We start from the raw sequence: 15000 nt of genomic DNA, 5'->3' as shown, positions 1-15000 counted from the left end.
GAATCTGTTTACACTTTTTGCCTCATTATGACCGTGACAAGGATATCGTTTTTCAATTTGTCAACCAAGAATAAAGAACATTGCATAATGAGCTATCTGTGAAAATTTGAAAGCGATATAGGAGGTTTGCAACCGGTCTCTTGAGGCACAGATAACAATGCTGCAATCTACAATTGCTGGTGGATGAACAAAAGGAGTTAATTAGTGAGACATCTTTTGTTTTTGTCCACGAACACGACGGTGATGACGTCAAGTGAAAACCGCCAAGACCAGATAATCTTCGAGCAATGATGCTTTGAAAGTGGCGAAATTTTACACATAATATATGAGATCATTAGCGCGTTTTCCACCCAAATTTTCTCAGTTTTTATATGAGAGGGTCAACTGAACATTTAACCAATTTTAACCTCTCCGTTTTACCTTTGAAAGTCCAATCTCGACCCCACAGCTTTTCTCTTGACTGAGGGAGAAAAGAGCTCTGGGGAACCGTGAAGCAAAGTGTCTTCTTATTGGTTTTCGTGAAGAACAATTAAAAGCGTCTCTAATTGGTGCATTCATGTTAGCACGAGGAGTGAGCAGGCGCTGTAAGATTCAAATAGCCAATTTTTGGCTATGAGAACCCTACGGCGCATGTCCTCCGACACAGAGTTTCCCAGAGCCTTGGGTAGACCCGAGGCTCCGGTGACGAGAGTGTTTAAAGTCAATTTGTAAATATCATGTTGCCTTCTGTGCGCAAACTCGTATGTCAATGAAACAAAATGCAAACAGTGACGTCAGCAAAAAGTCCCTTATTGGTTAACGCGAAAGCGTCTGTGTTTCTCTGGCCGACAGGCGAATAGATATCCATGTATGTTTCTTACGTTTCGCGTTATAGTCATTTAGTCGTAGTTGAATGTGTGCATCTAGGTAACAATGCCGGGGAAAATAAAGTTGTTGCCCCTTGGCATGCTGGACAAATTAAAAACTGCTTTAAACGTTTCTACTGTCTTTACCCAGAGAATTGGAACAGGTGTTGCATCCCTCTCGAAAATTTGGAGGCAAGAGGGAATTTTTTAATTGGCTGATGCCGCACAGGTAACGGAGCTTAAGCACGCGACTTTTTTGAGATGTAGAGGGCAACCGGAAGAGAGCTGTTCTTCTATTTAACTTCTCTTCGCACAATCACATTTGTCTTGCTTCGTATCAATTCTCTATTAGAAATGAGGAGGTTCAAAATCTGTGAGGCACTTCTGTCCTGGCATGTGATATGTTCACTTCCGCTGCCGTTCACGGTGGCTCGAAAACGTCGTGTTTTTAAGCTCTTCAAAGGCCTCCGCACACTAGCCTATTTTTGGCGCCCGAGTGTTCACTTGTTGGCTAGCGCATGGTGAATTCAGGCAATTCTGCGACAAGATAAGGGCTTGTCGGATGATATCTGACAGTGCTAGATCTAAAAATGTCTTTTCGGGCCTCGTCGGCTATCGTGGGATGGACCCTTTTTTTTTGTCGGGCCTTGCGCTCGCTGCAACCAATTAGAAGTGTCATAAAGAGTCATGTGAGCAACATTCTCTACTTGCACAGATTCCATAATACACCTCTTTTACCCCACCCCTACCCCCCCCCCCCCCCAAAAAAAAAAAATTGCAAAATTGCATAGGCATTGTTTTCAATTTCTCTTGAGCAGTCCAGGATCGTTATCAATTTTGATAACCACTACCAAAACAAACCATTAGCCAATCACTGCTCAAATTCGTGTCCACGTGACATTATTGATAGGCAACTGCGTGAAATTCAATATGGCGGACGACAGTGCGAAACGCGGGGCAAAGAGGAATGAATTTTCCAAGCTATCCCAGTGAAATGCATAGAATGTGGAATGTTTGGGCAAAGTTATTTCGAGGCATTATTATGAATACCTAATCTAACAACTGTCCCGAGTAAAATAACACAGTAAAGGAGACGACAACAGTTAAGCTAAAATGCACAGTGTATTCTTCGATACTGGGCATTATGATTTCATCAGTAATCAGTCGGCTTCTTTTTCATGGGAAGCGAAGCTGGGGCATTCTGTATAAAATATAAATGAAACAAGAAAAGTAAATAATTTCGTTTTTGATTCCCGAATGCACAGGAAGCGATGGTCCAATGGGAAAATTACGTTTTATTTACACGTTACGACATTGACATTGCCAAAGCCGCTGAAATGACTCTCTGTATGTGTGTGCACGGCTTAAATACCAAAAACATATTACCTCGACAGCCATATCAGAATCCACGTCTCCCACTTCTGCGAACCTGTTTGCAGAACGTCCTTGCTCTTTCATAACTTTGAGCAAAATTTCATTGATCATCTTTCTGTTCTAAAGTAAGAAAAATGTATGATACTTTCAAATGGGGCTTTAGTATTTCTCTACAACGTACTACACTTAAGACAGAAACACATCATTCAACCAAATTTTAAAAAGTCCTCATAATGAGTCAGAACGAAATGATGAAGATGCAAGAAAACCGCATTCAATGAATTAATACACGAAAACTCCAAATCATAAAATGACCAAAACAACAATTTAAACAATGAGACATCCAGAATGAGAACTTTTCGGTGATTTAGCCAAAAAATGGAACTAAAATGAAGTAGACTCTTAGTTACAAGCCCTGTGATACTGTGTTGGTGTTTCTTACATGTACAAAGTATTTTAAGTTGTATAATATTTATTATATTTTGTCAATCTTTCTTTACTTGCCTCTTTATTCAATTGCATGACATCATCAGATGTGGCGGAGCAATCATCTAGGAGATGCTGTTTCCTTGGAGTGTCAGTCTTTGCTTCTTCCAATCTTTTGGGCCATTTACTGTTAATGAATTTTAAAATAAGTGTGATCAAGTCACAACATTAATAAAAATGTTCAATTAAAAATTAAACCACTTAATTAAATTAAGTAGGAGTGTGCAAGTACAGATATTGTCAAATGTGTTAGTTGATTATGTCAGTCAGCCCACCCCTCCTCTTTCAGGCATTTGACTCTAGCTCAGCTTGCTATATAGCGAGGATATCAATGACGTCACCTATTAATATTAATGTGCCAACTAGAGCCTTATTGGATGCCAAAACAAAGGGTTCTTTTGTTCAGTGGTAGGCAAATTTAAATATCAAAAGAAATTTGACGTCAATGTTTGTAAACAAATATCTTATTATAGTTATGAAAAGCAGTCCTATTAAAAAGCTGTTAATGTGAAGAATACTGGTCCACGATCTTTCATGAAAATATATTTTGTTTAATTTAAATGCGAAGTTGAAAATCCATAGACTCGCCACTACAAAAATCTCCATACACACACACACACACGCACACCCATACACATGAAATTATCACGCTCTCGTTAACACGGATACAATACTAATATTCTTCATTGTACATCGTTCTTTCCTCCTTCACCCCCTCATTCCAAAAAGCTGCCAGTCCCCTGGGCCCAAAAGACGCTGATCTGCCTACCGCTTTGGAGTTCTTACGGCATTCCACCATTGTGCACGTGTTTCCTCATTGCGAAGAATGAGGAAGGCCTGACATTTTTTTACTTCCATGAGCTCTCCCTGTGGACTTAACGAGGGACAAATTCAGACTGAATATTTGGTTTGTGAAAATGATACTCTGACTAATATTCCGTCGCATCAGATAAGTTTCTTCCGAGTTTTTTGTAGTTTTTTCTTTTGTGAGATATGGTAGCTGACCGTAAGAAGTATAAAGTTTACTTAAAAACACCTCTAACATGCGCAGTAGCGCGGGCACATTGATAAAATGGCGGATTTTCATTGGCGCCAAGCTTAATCCGTCAAGGAATGGTTATTTTCTCAGTTCTGGAAGAGTACGGTGACCCCCATTTTTTATTTCATATTTTTGTAGCCTGCGTAGCAAGCGTTCCGGTTCGAGAGAATTTTCCTTAACTGGCCGCGCGAAAGTTGGGGCAAGAGACTGCGGGTAAGCTTGCAAGAAGATCCTCTATTTTTGAAAAACCCGTTCGTCCACGAACGGGGGCTTCTGATTGGTGCGACACAGTCACAATGATTGACAGGTGACACATTTTCGAGCAAAATACTACTTGTTAGTTTTAGCGTGACAAAGATAATGGCAGAAGATGTGGAAGGTTTGTAATCGTGTGTTGAAGAGCGAATCGGGTCTCGGTTTTACATTGAAGAGGGAACAAGAACTGTCAATGCGCCATCTTTTTAGCTGTGTAGATGTAATGGCCGTTTTGACAACAGGATTCGGAAAAATCTTAAGGAGGCGCTGAACAGTTTCAACTCCTCCACGTAACGCTTTTATTAGAAGGATCGGCCCTACAACGCTGTATCATGTATTAGCAATATTGTGGTACCAAATGAAACATGGATTATTGCTGAACAATATGCAGTCATAATTGTGACATAATATGTCACAGTGGCAATGTGGAAGCCCTGTAAAAACACCCTGAGAAGTAATCAGAAGGGCAAGATGAAACGTTCTGCAAAATTTAAAAGAGTTCTGTCTGGCGAATTCAGAGTTACCTTAATTCTGTGATTTAAGGTGGCTCTGAATCCACTATAGACAGAGTAACTTTGCAGAACGTTTCATCTTGCCCTTATGATTCGGTTTCAGGGTCAAGGAAATAAACTGTATTGTAGTCGTCAAATTCTCTGCTTACCTTGCCCTACATCATGAACTGATCAAGATGAAGACAATTACATAGCTCCCCTGTTAAATCTTCTTTTATTGTGAGAAGAAAGCGGCTCCTTTGCACGGTCATGCTCTTTTTTTTTTAGTATTTTTATTTGCTATTTCATCTACGATTTCGTGATGATTTGACCAAAAACGTACTGTAGATTATCAAACCAGCGAGGAGGTTTTCCTGTATAATTTCCAGGAGATTCTAATAGTATGATTCATTTCGTCAACCACTTTACACAAAGAAATAGCCAGCAAGTCGCACTGAAATCGCCCCTATTTAAAAATCGCAACTAAAACTTCTTGAATGGTTTCATGGTCTGCTTTGGTGGAGTTTAGCATTTAGCAACCTTACTATCCATCGAACTCTGTACGAGTTATGTTCCTAAACACGTTACACGTTCTGAAAATTGGCAGTTATTTTCGGTGGTTTAAACAAATTCTTGGAATAAACATAACCATTCTTACCCGGCTGAGAAGCTGCCGTTACATTTTCAACATTAAAATCACACTGACAAATTCTGCAGTGATCGCTCAGTGTCTCCTCGGTGCCTCGGTTTGTTTTGACGGAAGTCAACATGTGTTAACAAGGTTGTCCGTGATTGGCTAATTTATTGATAAGACGTCAGTCAGCGCATGTCAAGAAAAGGTGGGCGTTTTTCAAAAATAGGGGGTCTTCTTGTAAGCGTTCCCTCAGTCTCTTGCCCCAACTTTCGCGCGGCCAGTTTGCAGAAAATTGTTTGGGTTCTCTTCTTTAGAACAGGAACGCTTGCTACACAGGCTGCTATTTTTGTTGCGAATGGTGTCTTCGTGGAGTGGTAAAAAAATCAGCAAACATCTATTCGCTTTTTTCACCAATCCCATTATACAGTTCGTTTTGGGGGTTATTTGCATTAAACATTAAAACAATGGATATCCAGTTCACTGAAGCATAATACCGTCCCAAGAGTAATTAACTTGTATTTTTTTCATGTAAAGACCCCCCCCCCCCCCAAAAAAAAAGAAAGAATTGCATTATGGGATGGTGAAATAGTCAATGACCAGTTTTTTGGCAATTTGATAAAATTGCACAGAAGGATCCATTACGAGTCGAACAGCCCACGCTCAAGTTAAATCTATTTTGGAGTGATAGGTAATCCCAAAGCCATTCAAGTACATTTTTTCAGGTACGTAAGTGAATTTACCATAGAATGACACCACGCTCCGCTTTATATCATGGATTGCATTTATAAAAACGAGCTCAATTTGTCCAACATCGGGGATGCACTGCAATTGTCAAAGTGGCTAAAATAGCCGTATTTGTCAGCCTCGTACCCCATTTTTATCATCTCCTTATGCGAAGTTTAATCGGAAATATATTTATAGGGAATCACCTTAAGGCCCGGTCAAAGGGCTTCAACATTTGCGTCAATATCCCGTTTGATTTTGTTGAACGATGTTGAGTGCTGGGATGGGCAAACTGTTCTAACTTCGATTCAACTTCGATTAAACATGTTGCAACACGGTTGAAAGGGGGTGGGTGGGGGGCGGGGCAAACGTTTCAACGTCGCTGTTGAAGAAAATGTTGACAGGGCCTTTAAACTCCCTATTTAGAAGATCATCGCAAAGAAGTGGAGATAGGAACGGAAAACGTCACGGAAAGAGAGCGGAGGCTACACTTAATTCGCCTGCCGAGGTAAAACGTGTTAACTTGGTAAAAGAGGAGAAAATGGTCAAAATAACTTACCTTAAAAGGCAAATGGAATCCTTAGAAAATTTGTGGCTGACAAAATATTCTTTTAAAGGTGTTTTAAAGTGAGCAAAAATTTCGTGAGTGTTTCGACCGTCAAAAATTAAGTCGAGTATGCATCGTTTCAGCGACAGAAATCACCTGTGAGAACAAGACACTTTGCTTAGTGAATATGAGATTGTACCGATTCAGGGTAAAAGACATCTAGCATACTTTCTTGATAGTCTTCTCGCTTATTGTTTTGTTAGCATTAAAGTTGCAGTTACAGCTCACGTTAGTAGCATTATTGTTTTTTTTTTTTTTTTGTTATATCGTATGGAACTCTAAGAACACTCTTCAAAACCTTCAGAACTCGAAAGCCTATGTTGATGAACACTGACCAGTTACTGTGACGTCACAAAAACGTATTTCCGGGGTGCCAATAAAGTGGCAAATGAAATTCGTGTCGTGCAATTTTGGTCTAAAATTATACTTGTGATTTCAAATCGAACTTGCACGGCGCGCTCATCACACGTATGATTTCAGACCAACTTGCACTCCACTCAGTTCAATTACCATTACTAATCAATTAATTGATTGATTTTTCAGCATCACTTGCAACATTTAACGCAAACCGGGCCCCGTGTTTCGCTGTACAACTTATATAGTTTGGCCTGACAATTAATTACGCTATATAATTTAAGCCACTATGAAAACCAAAGATCTTCTCTTGGTCGAGATCAATAAAATCGCCATTATAGTATGTACTCCTTGGTTTTGTTTATCGCGAATATTGAACATGTCAGTGCTCGGTCATTTAGAATCGTGGCCATTGGTGCCCACTTTCGAATCCAAGTAAATTAGCAAAAAACGAAGCAATAGTAAATCATTCCGCTCAGTGCAAACCACTTCTCCTCCAAGCACTATTGGACCCAACAATGGGGAGTTTCATTACGCAAGGGCAACGACAACCTCAAGGAAAACGTCACGTAAAGAATATGACGTAAGGCTGGTTTTCACTAGCGACGGAGTCAGAGTCGGAGTCGTAAGGGGAGTCATAACTCGACGGAAGAATCAGAACGTTCCCATTTTCTTCCGACTCCGCTTATGACTCCGTCGCTTATGATCCAGTGAAAACTAGATTGTCGGTGTCGGAAGCAGAAGAGAACCAACCAATCACAATGCCTGGAATGTAGCATTGTGATTGGTTTATTCTTCAGCTTCTGCTTCCGACTCCGACAATGCAGTTTTCACTGGATCGTAAGCGGTGGAATCAGAAGAGGAATCGGTATTCTGCTTCCGACTCCGACTTGATTTTCACTAGATGGTATCGCTCTGCGTTTCTGATTACGACTCCGACTCCGGCTCAGTCGCTAGCGAAAACCAGTGCTATCGTAAGTCAACTTCGCGATTATTTAATCTTGTTCACGTTGTACATTACGGGCGAACTATCTTGCAACTGGATGCATGGGTACGGACCGAATAGTTTTTAACTAAAGATAGAAATTTGAAAGAATTGGCCATTGGTGCTTGTTCGCGTTGTTCTCTAAACCAAAAGATTGCTGCTTTTCGCTAGCGTGTGGAGATGCTGGCCTTTTTATTGATGAGACGCTTGATTACATAACCCTAGAAGCAACTTCGAATGAATCTTACCAAGCGTTATGGGTCGAAATGCGCTTCCCTTAAAAGAAAAATGTAATTTTTGGAATCGTATATTGACAACCGGCAATTCACCGTAGAATTTTTTTAAATATCTTGAGGAGGCGCAGTAGAGAAATATTCTGCGGCAGTTAAGAATTTATGTGTGCTAGGTTGTTATCTCATTCCGACGATTGATAAACCAACACGGGTTTACAGAACTTCAGCCAGTCTTACTGACAATATTTTGTTTATAATCTCAGGATCAGTTTGTTGTAAGTGGCAACCTTATTTCAGATGTTAGCGACCACTATTCGCAGTTTTGTATCCTGCATCGACAATAGATAGAATCAAACGAAGGCAAATCAAGAAGCGTGATTTCTCGCATTTTTGTTCTGACACCTTTTTGATGAATTTGCCACAATTGATTGAAATTTAATCATAGAGAAACCAGGTATAAATGATAGATGAGATCTTCATATCGTTCTATAAAACATTTAATAAAATTGTAAATAAACATACTCCAATTACAACTTTCTCAAAGCGCAAGATCAAAACAATTTTCCAAGCCATGGATAACCAAGGAATTACGAATTTCAATCCAAACAAAAATAGATTATATCAATCCGGTGATTTTGAGAAATATAAATATTGCAGAAACAAAATTTGTACTCTGATTCGCTTAGTAAGAAAAGTTATTATCATGAACTTTTCAAGAACAACTTGAATGATATGCGGAAAACGTGGCAAGCTATAAATGCGCTACTAAATGGTCGGAAGAGAAGACGTCTTAAGCTAATCAATAAACTTAAGGATCCAGAAATCAATAATAGCATCGTCAATGACCCATCGCGTATACCCAACATTATAAATAAGTATTTCGCATGTGTTGGTAATAATCTAGCAACTAAAATGCCTCAAGCTGAGCATTCCTTTATGGACTATCTCAGTAATTCCAAATCACCAGATACTGTTACTTCGCATGAAGTGAAACTTGAAATTTTATCCATTCCGAATAATAAATCACGTGGTTGGTACTCTTGAACCTACATAACTTTTGGTATAATATCTCCTGTCCTTGTAAAGTTTCTCAACAAGTCTGTCAGTCTAGGTACATATCCTTCTAAACCGAAAATGTCCAAAATTATACCAATCTACAAAGCTGATGACGAAACTGATGCCTGCAATTATAGACCAATTTCATTATTGTCAAACTTCAATAGAATTTTTGAGAAAATTATGTACAACCAAGAGATTACCTTTATAATCTCTTGGTACAACAGAATGAAGGTTTTCATATAAAAACATCAGCTGTTATCGTCATCCTAATACGGTTTTCGTCAAGCACACTCAACTGAACATGCTATACTTGAAATGGTACTGAGAAACCATCCGTACCAATATGTACAGAAGGCTCTTTCCTGTGGGGTGCTCGAGGCTCAAGAAAGCTTTTGATACCGTCGACCATAAAATATTACTTGATAAACTTAATTATCACGGCTTTCGAGGAATCGTCAATCAGTGGTTTTCCTCTTATTTGACAAATGGTACTCAAACAACTGAGATTAACTCTTACATTTCGGATAAAGAAGTAGTTAGTTGTGGTGTACCCGAAGGGTCCGTTTTAAGGCCGCTCCTCTCTTTGTTATGTGTTCCCGATATTCAACATTGCTCCAGAAATCTAAAATTTTTCCTTTTTTGCCGATGACACCTATGTCTTTTATTCTCACGAAAATCTCAAGACATTGGAATTAATTGTCAATGCTGAATTGAACAACTTATTTAATAGGCTAACCTCAAATAAACTTACCTGCAAGGGCTATGGATCACAGACCCTAGCGAATTGTTCGTGAAAACAATTCCGATATCGCGAAGAACCCTGTTCAGGTAAGAGGCATGAGTTTCATTAGCTTCCGTAAAGGACAACTGTGTCAGCCACCAATCTCGTTGCTTGCTATAGCTATTAAACTTCCCAGCTGCACTTGTAAATAGCCAACTGGTTTGCCTCCAGCCAGTTGGGATTCTTAACAGTTGTTTTTGTTCTGTTCTGTCGTTTCGTTGTGTTTCATTGGCCCTGAAAAGCCCCTATGGGGAGCGGTCAATTAAGTATGTATTGTATTATTGTTTCTCTAAGTTTTGCCAGTTTTGCGCGCTCACCTATTTTGCGAGTCCATTTCTCGCGCGCCTGTTTTTGTTCGCGTCATGCAGCTCTCCAATCTATGTGACACTGTGACACAAATAAATACATACATCAACTTTATCTATGTCAAAATTCAGTGTAGAAAGTAGTATAGAAAGTTAGTACTTTATCGCAAACGTGAGTATCGAGCCAAAAACATAAGCTAAAAAGGAGCAAACAATTCCTTACAAACTTTAATATATTTGAATAGATCAAGCTTAGCATTCATGCATATTTACACATATTCCTTTATATTAACTTGAATAAAGTGTTTCCAATTAAAAACAAAGAGAGAAGTAGGACGAAAGTACTAAAACCTTCAGTTTTTATATACTTGGTAAACAAATATTCATCAGTTAACTGAGTGAAATCTCACAACTTTCAAGTCATTAAGAGGAAAAACCTGAACTGGCTCCGAGCGAGATCTACAACGCAATAATAAAAACAGAGCTCTTTTGAACTCTGGCATTTTTAATGCATATAACAATGGATTTATAAGAGAGTTTCCGTGAAATAAGCACTTTAAGGATAGTGCTAAATGCGACCATGTTTCATGAGAAATGGTTTCAACCATTTCGCCCGAAGTAACACTAAAAAGAAACCAGAAAATTGTAAATGGCATCACTAGTATTAACGATACAACTGTTACAATGAACAATGTCTTGGTTAGTTTTCTTTCTCTTCTGATTGCACCATGATGCTGAGGATGCTTTCCACAGTAGACTTTCCTAGCGATGGACGTGTAAGAAACAACGATGATTAAAAGGCAACAAAACCCCAACGAGTAGTATGATGCTTGGATGTGAAAGAAAGTATTGATATCTGAGCGGCCCAGGAAAAATGGTGAAAAAAGAATACCTGTAGACAGGGCAACTGTAAACCAAACACCCGCAACAGCTGCTCCAAATATCTTCTTTTTGATGAGGCGATGCCTGAATGGACGAAAAGTTGCGTGCATCCGCTCCAAAGAAATAGCAGCAAGGTTTGCTACAGAGGCTGCTGGAAAGAAATGCCCCAAAAAGCTGATGCTCCTGAACAATTTAATGTCCCAAAAGTTACAATCGTTGCCCAATACCAAACTCTGAACGATCAAGTTGCATGTTGCAAACATGTCTGCAACCGACAGGCTGATCACCAGGTACATGCTACGCTTGCGAAGGATTCGCTCTTTCAGGTAAATAATGATTGTAAGGGCATTCATGGTCACCATAGCAACAGCTTCGATGTTAACTACTGTCAGCCAGGCAATGCACTCGGATGAAGAAAAGCGCCCGAAATTTGGAGTAACTGTTCTGTTTTGTTGATGAGAAACATTGGCCATCTACGTGAAGAAAGAAAACGACGATTAGAACATTAGGATAGTTTGTGATCGGCTAAGAGAAATGCGGTTGTTAGGTAACGCAATACAAAAAAGAGGAAAGAGGTAATTCGGTAAGAAAATCGAAGGTAACAAACTAAGCATTCTGATTGGCCAATAATCACAGATAACCAATCAAATGTGAGTCCCCTGCACAATTATCATAACTTTTCTTTTATTTAATATCAATAAGGAGCCACAATTTTTTTTTTCGTACAATTTTAAAAAATTAAACACTGATAAATTTAAGACCTCTGGGCTCGTGCAGTTTAGTTGGCTTTTAGAAACCTTACAATATATTTTGTCCCAATTTGCACGAAAACATCGTGATTATTCATATTCACGCAATCTCGCTTTAAGGCAATGAACGAATGCACTTCGTATTCGTAACATTCCGTGCTAAAATGTATTTTATCATGATCGTTTGATAAAGCAGCTGAAAATGAAGTGACACAGAATAGAACCAATAAAAGCGGCCTCTAAGTGGCGCATTGACATCGAGCACAAAAGCCCGAGTTGATGAGTCTGAATATTGATCCACAAGCGGATGCTATCTTTGAGAAGACAATGTTGGGGAAACAGCCTATGTTTCAACCCCATGCACACATTTCTGGGTTGTTTCCCGAGTTAGTTTGCTAAATGTCTTGTAAAAGCGCACACAAAATCGTTGACTTTTGCTTAACTTTTTCCTTGTAGGTTCTTTATAATCTACCCCAAAATACTTCAATACTTCAATGCTGTTCTACGTTAACTGAAAGACCGAAAATAATCTATACCTGTTACACGTTTGTTAAATAGCGGAAATTGAAATGTTTTGACTATGTATAGGTTTCGAGAAACTTGGCTCTTTTCTTCAAACGATAAGTGCCAATAATTTGATACATTTACACTACATTTTCTTTTTGTCGAGTCCTTTAAATGTTCAAGTCCAAGTTCAAGATCATAAAATTCCGCATATATGTTGCCGGTAATATCCGTTCTCAGATGAATCCGTTTTAACCTAGGTTAAACTGGTGATCCTCATTTTACCTAGGTTAAATACGCACTCAGATAGATTGAAGAAACGTTTTTGAAGCCTAAATTAAGCCTAGAGAAAAATTAGGGTCAGGTTAGAATTAGTGTTGGTTTTTATACATAGATATCAATTGACGTATTATACAAAAGTGATTTATGAAAAGAACTGTGTTGGGTTGCGCATGTTCCTCGTCGTAATGTAGTGGTGAAGACTCAGGACTATAGATCTGGAAGGTCCGAGCTCGATCACCGGTAAGTGGACAGTACAGTTCTTTGTTCCCTAACTTTGTTGTAATGTTGAGACTAAATCGATCAGTGTATGAATGCAGAAGGTGATAAGATGATATAATATGAAACATTAAGAAAATGTTTTGAGATGCGTAAGACGGAGCTTGAGGGAAGGTATTGGTGTTTTCAATCCTAACAAGGTAGAGTGCATATTCAACCTAGGTAAAATACGGATCACGAATTTAACCTATAAGGTAAAAACAAGAGATTATAATCTCTTGGTAAAAATTAAAACGGTTTCAACCTGAGAACGGATTTGACCGACAACATATATACAATTTTGAAACAATAACAGATTAAAGTATTGGCTTAAAAATCCGACCAAAGTCAATAAGGTTTTAGAATACGAGAATAATGCGCAAATTAAGTTACGAAAAGGGAATGAAAAAATTTTAACATTTCTTGAAGTTTGAAATTTGAAAAATCAATAAAAAATGCCTTAGAGTACCGACGAAAATAAAGAATAAAAGGAGACGAAAGAGAAGAAAAACGAAGGAGAAGACAACGACTGGGGAAGATAGACAAACTATTACAGCTTTGCACGAATATAGTCATCCTGTTTTTCTTAGTTTTATTGTCATTTCAAGTTAGTTTAAATTTTGTTTACCGTTTGTTCAAAAACAAGAAGGTAAATGAAGTAATATACCAGGCTTTTGTTCCCGTTTTTAACAAAAACCAGCCAACATGATAACAGGAAACCGGTTGCTGCAAAACTTATTATTTTCAACTGTTGAAAAGAATTTCAAAGCAGGCAAATAAAGTACAATGGTTGCTTTTAAGACGCTAAATTACTAACCTTGGATACACCTCTTTCAGTTTTCGTCTTGGGCAATTTGTCATCAACCTTGCCTTACACTCCAAAATGCGAGCTACGACACCTTTTTATTTTCCCATTAAATTCAATGACGTCATTGTGCTTCGCCCTCACGCGAACCATTTAAGTGGAAAAAATTAGTAGTGTAACTTCAGTTAAGTTACGGACAATACATATTTTCTTCCAAGAAAACGTATTCGAGTTTACTAGCTGTTGCTTAAACTTGCGTAATTGTGCTGAATGAAAATTTGCTATAAAAGATAAAGCCAGAGAGGAAGAAGTTTAAAGTAAGGTTAATTCACAAATTTGGTCACCTGTCCAGCGTAGGACAATAACACCTCCGCGAGGTCATCATTTATTGATCGTCGGCATTTTGCAAAAGAACTAATAGACTTTTTTGCAGATACGGCGGCCATTTTGATTTCTATTGTTTCAAATAGCTATTATGGGCTGCCCAGGGTGCAAATACATTATCATTAGCATCCCTTAATGTCTTTCGAAACAATAGAATATCAAAATGGCTGCCGTATCTGCAAAAGGGTCCATTGTTGCCCGCTTTAAAGAAATATGTAATGAGGTAATGAAAGTATATTCTAGTGTTTATTAAATAAGACAGGTTTGACATTTAGGCTTTAAACTTTCAAATGTCATGTCATCAGTACATTACCAAGACAACTAGCTCGCACAAAGATCATAAAATTCCGCATATATGTTGCCGGTAATATCCGTTCTCAGGTTGAATCCGTTTTAACCTAGGTTAAATTGGTGATCCTCATTTTATCTAGGTTGAATACGCACTCAGATAGATTGAAGAAACTTTTTTGAAGCCTAAATTAAGCCTAGAGAAAAATTAGGGTCAGGTTAGAATTAGTGTTGGTTTTTATAAATAGATATCAATTGACGTATGATACAAAAGTGATTTATGAAAAGAACTGTGTTGGGTTGCGCATGTTCCTCGTCGTAATGTAGTGGTGAAGACTCAGGACTATAGATCTGGAAGGTCTGAGCTCGATCACCGGTAAGTGGACAGTACAGTTCTTTGTTCCCTAACTTTGTTGTAATGTTGAGACTAAATCGATCAGTGTATGAATGCAGAAGGTGATAAGATGATATAATATGAAACATTAAGAAAATGTTTTGAGATGCGTAAGACGGAGCTTGAGGGAAGGTATTGGTGTTTTCAATCCTAACAAGGTAGAGTGCATATTCAACCTAGGTAAAATACGGATCACGAATTTAACCTATAAGGTAAAAATTAAAACGGTTTCAACCTGAGAACGGATTTGACCGACAACATATATACAATTTTGAAACAATAACAG

At 38.4% G+C, this 15000-nt stretch overlaps 1 protein-coding gene across 2 annotated transcripts in view; it reads right to left on the bottom strand.

Moving 5' to 3' along the window:
- Positions 1-10445: 10445 nt before the first annotated feature.
- LOC137994923 (QRFP-like peptide receptor) overlaps positions 10446-15000 on the bottom strand; it is a 5116-nt gene continuing 561 nt past the window's right edge. The window contains exons 1-2 of one of the 2 annotated variants that reach the window (XM_068840501.1): positions 13661-13757; positions 10446-11526 (exon numbers count right to left, since the gene is read on the bottom strand). In XM_068840501.1, coding sequence (XP_068696602.1) covers positions 10558-11526 — 969 coding nt within the window. In that variant the 5' untranslated portion in view covers positions 13661-13757 and the 3' untranslated portion in view covers positions 10446-10557. Of the gene's footprint in view, positions 11527-13660; positions 13758-15000 lie in introns of those variants that run through there. The other variant, XM_068840502.1, reaches the window with a different exon arrangement.

The sequence above is a fragment of the Montipora foliosa genome, chromosome 3 (genome assembly GCF_036669935.1).
Source record: "Montipora foliosa isolate CH-2021 chromosome 3, ASM3666993v2, whole genome shotgun sequence".
NCBI lineage: Eukaryota > Metazoa > Cnidaria > Anthozoa > Scleractinia > Acroporidae > Montipora > Montipora foliosa.
The sequence above is the reverse complement of the archived record's forward strand: the minus strand, read 5'-3'. Positions and strand labels throughout refer to the sequence as shown.